Source organism: Elephantulus edwardii, unplaced genomic scaffold (genome assembly GCF_000299155.1).
Source record: "Elephantulus edwardii isolate Elephantulus edwardi_28Jun2011 unplaced genomic scaffold, EleEdw1.0 scaffold00009, whole genome shotgun sequence".
Taxonomy (NCBI): domain Eukaryota; kingdom Metazoa; phylum Chordata; class Mammalia; order Macroscelidea; family Macroscelididae; genus Elephantulus; species Elephantulus edwardii.
In genome coordinates, this window is record NW_006399759.1 from 5,996,205 (window position 1) to 5,997,449 (window position 1,245).

The 1,245-nt window shown below is 45.4% G+C and overlaps 1 protein-coding gene across 1 annotated transcript in view; it reads right to left on the reverse strand.

Annotated features, from left to right (window-relative positions):
• Positions 1 to 402: 402 nt before the first annotated feature.
• The window catches only part of ATRAID (all-trans retinoic acid-induced differentiation factor), a 19,439-nt gene continuing 18,596 nt past the window's right edge, over positions 403 to 1,245 (reverse strand). The window contains exons 6-7 of the mRNA XM_006880594.1: positions 722 to 819; positions 403 to 507 (exon numbers count right to left, since the gene is read on the reverse strand). Coding sequence (XP_006880656.1) covers positions 403 to 507; positions 722 to 819 — 203 coding nt within the window. The remainder of the gene's footprint in view (positions 508 to 721; positions 820 to 1,245) is intronic.

Consider the following 1,245-nt stretch of genomic DNA (forward strand, 5'->3'; position numbering starts at 1 on the left):
TCGGGCTGTAAGCCGCTCGCGAGGAGACTTTTCTTCCCGTGGGGCAGCTGCTGGATTTCAGCTGCCTGTCTTTACCACAACTCCTTACCTGCTAGGTGACCAGTGCCCTGCTAGGCCACCAACGCAAAATGCAAAATGCAAAAATGCCGATGTTTCCCCAAACAGCCTCCCCCATCCCAACCAATAACCACACAGTCAGGCTAACTTTCCCTGAAAAAAGACGAAGAGAAATGTTTATTATAGTCAACACCACAAATGGGAACTAGTACTAGCTCCCTATTCCCAGCGAAACTGTCCACAACCCTCGAGCATGGGGCCATTTTCCATGGTCCTTTGAGCATCGGCCTGGGCCCTGCCTATGCCTGAAGGAGGTTTTCAGGTCACCAAGGAGACCCACGCAGTTCACGAAGCTTTAGCTTTTCGACGTTGGGTCCCCCACAGCAGAAGAGAGATGGATAGCGTAGTGGATCCCAGAATCCCAAAGAACATAATCAGTGAAAACGAGCCCTGTAACAGTCCAAAAAAATCTCATTGAGCATCACATCGCATCCTCCTCCCGAACCCTGTTCCTAATAGCTGTTGACTAATAGCCTAAAGCTCTCATTTAGGGTAACTATAGCTTTGCTTCACTAGGTGACCAACATTAGTTTCTGATATTATGACTTCCTTAAGATGGGTTTCTGCTCTACCCATTTCTTACCTCTAAAGTCTAAAGCCTCACCTGGCGCATACACTTGTAGCCATGGAAACCATCAGCACAAAGACACTGCCAGAGGCCTGGTCCATCGGGCACACACGATCCATTCTCAGGACACATTTCTGGAAGGATGCAACGAAAAATACAGAACATCACTGGATCTTATCAGATAGATTTCTTTTTTTTATCTTTTTTTTTATTTTATTATTTGTGTGTGTGTGTGTGTGTGTGTGTGTGTGTGTGTGTGTGTGTACCGTCAAATCAGATCTGACTGGTACAGGAAGGAGATTGTCCCTCCTTTCCCGGCAGAGCATCTGGTGGATTCAAACCGTGCTGCTCTGGGATTGCAGTGCAGCTTCTTGCCACTAGGCCACCAGAGCTCCCCTCAGATAGATTTCTTAAACATGCACTTTAATGTAGAGTCTCTCAATCCCTGGTAAAGATAATTAAGAATATTTCTAAAAAGAATTACTGTTGCAGACCAAGGGTAAAGTGTTTTTATAATTATTAATAATGAGACAGACTACCAGGAATGATATAGAACAGAG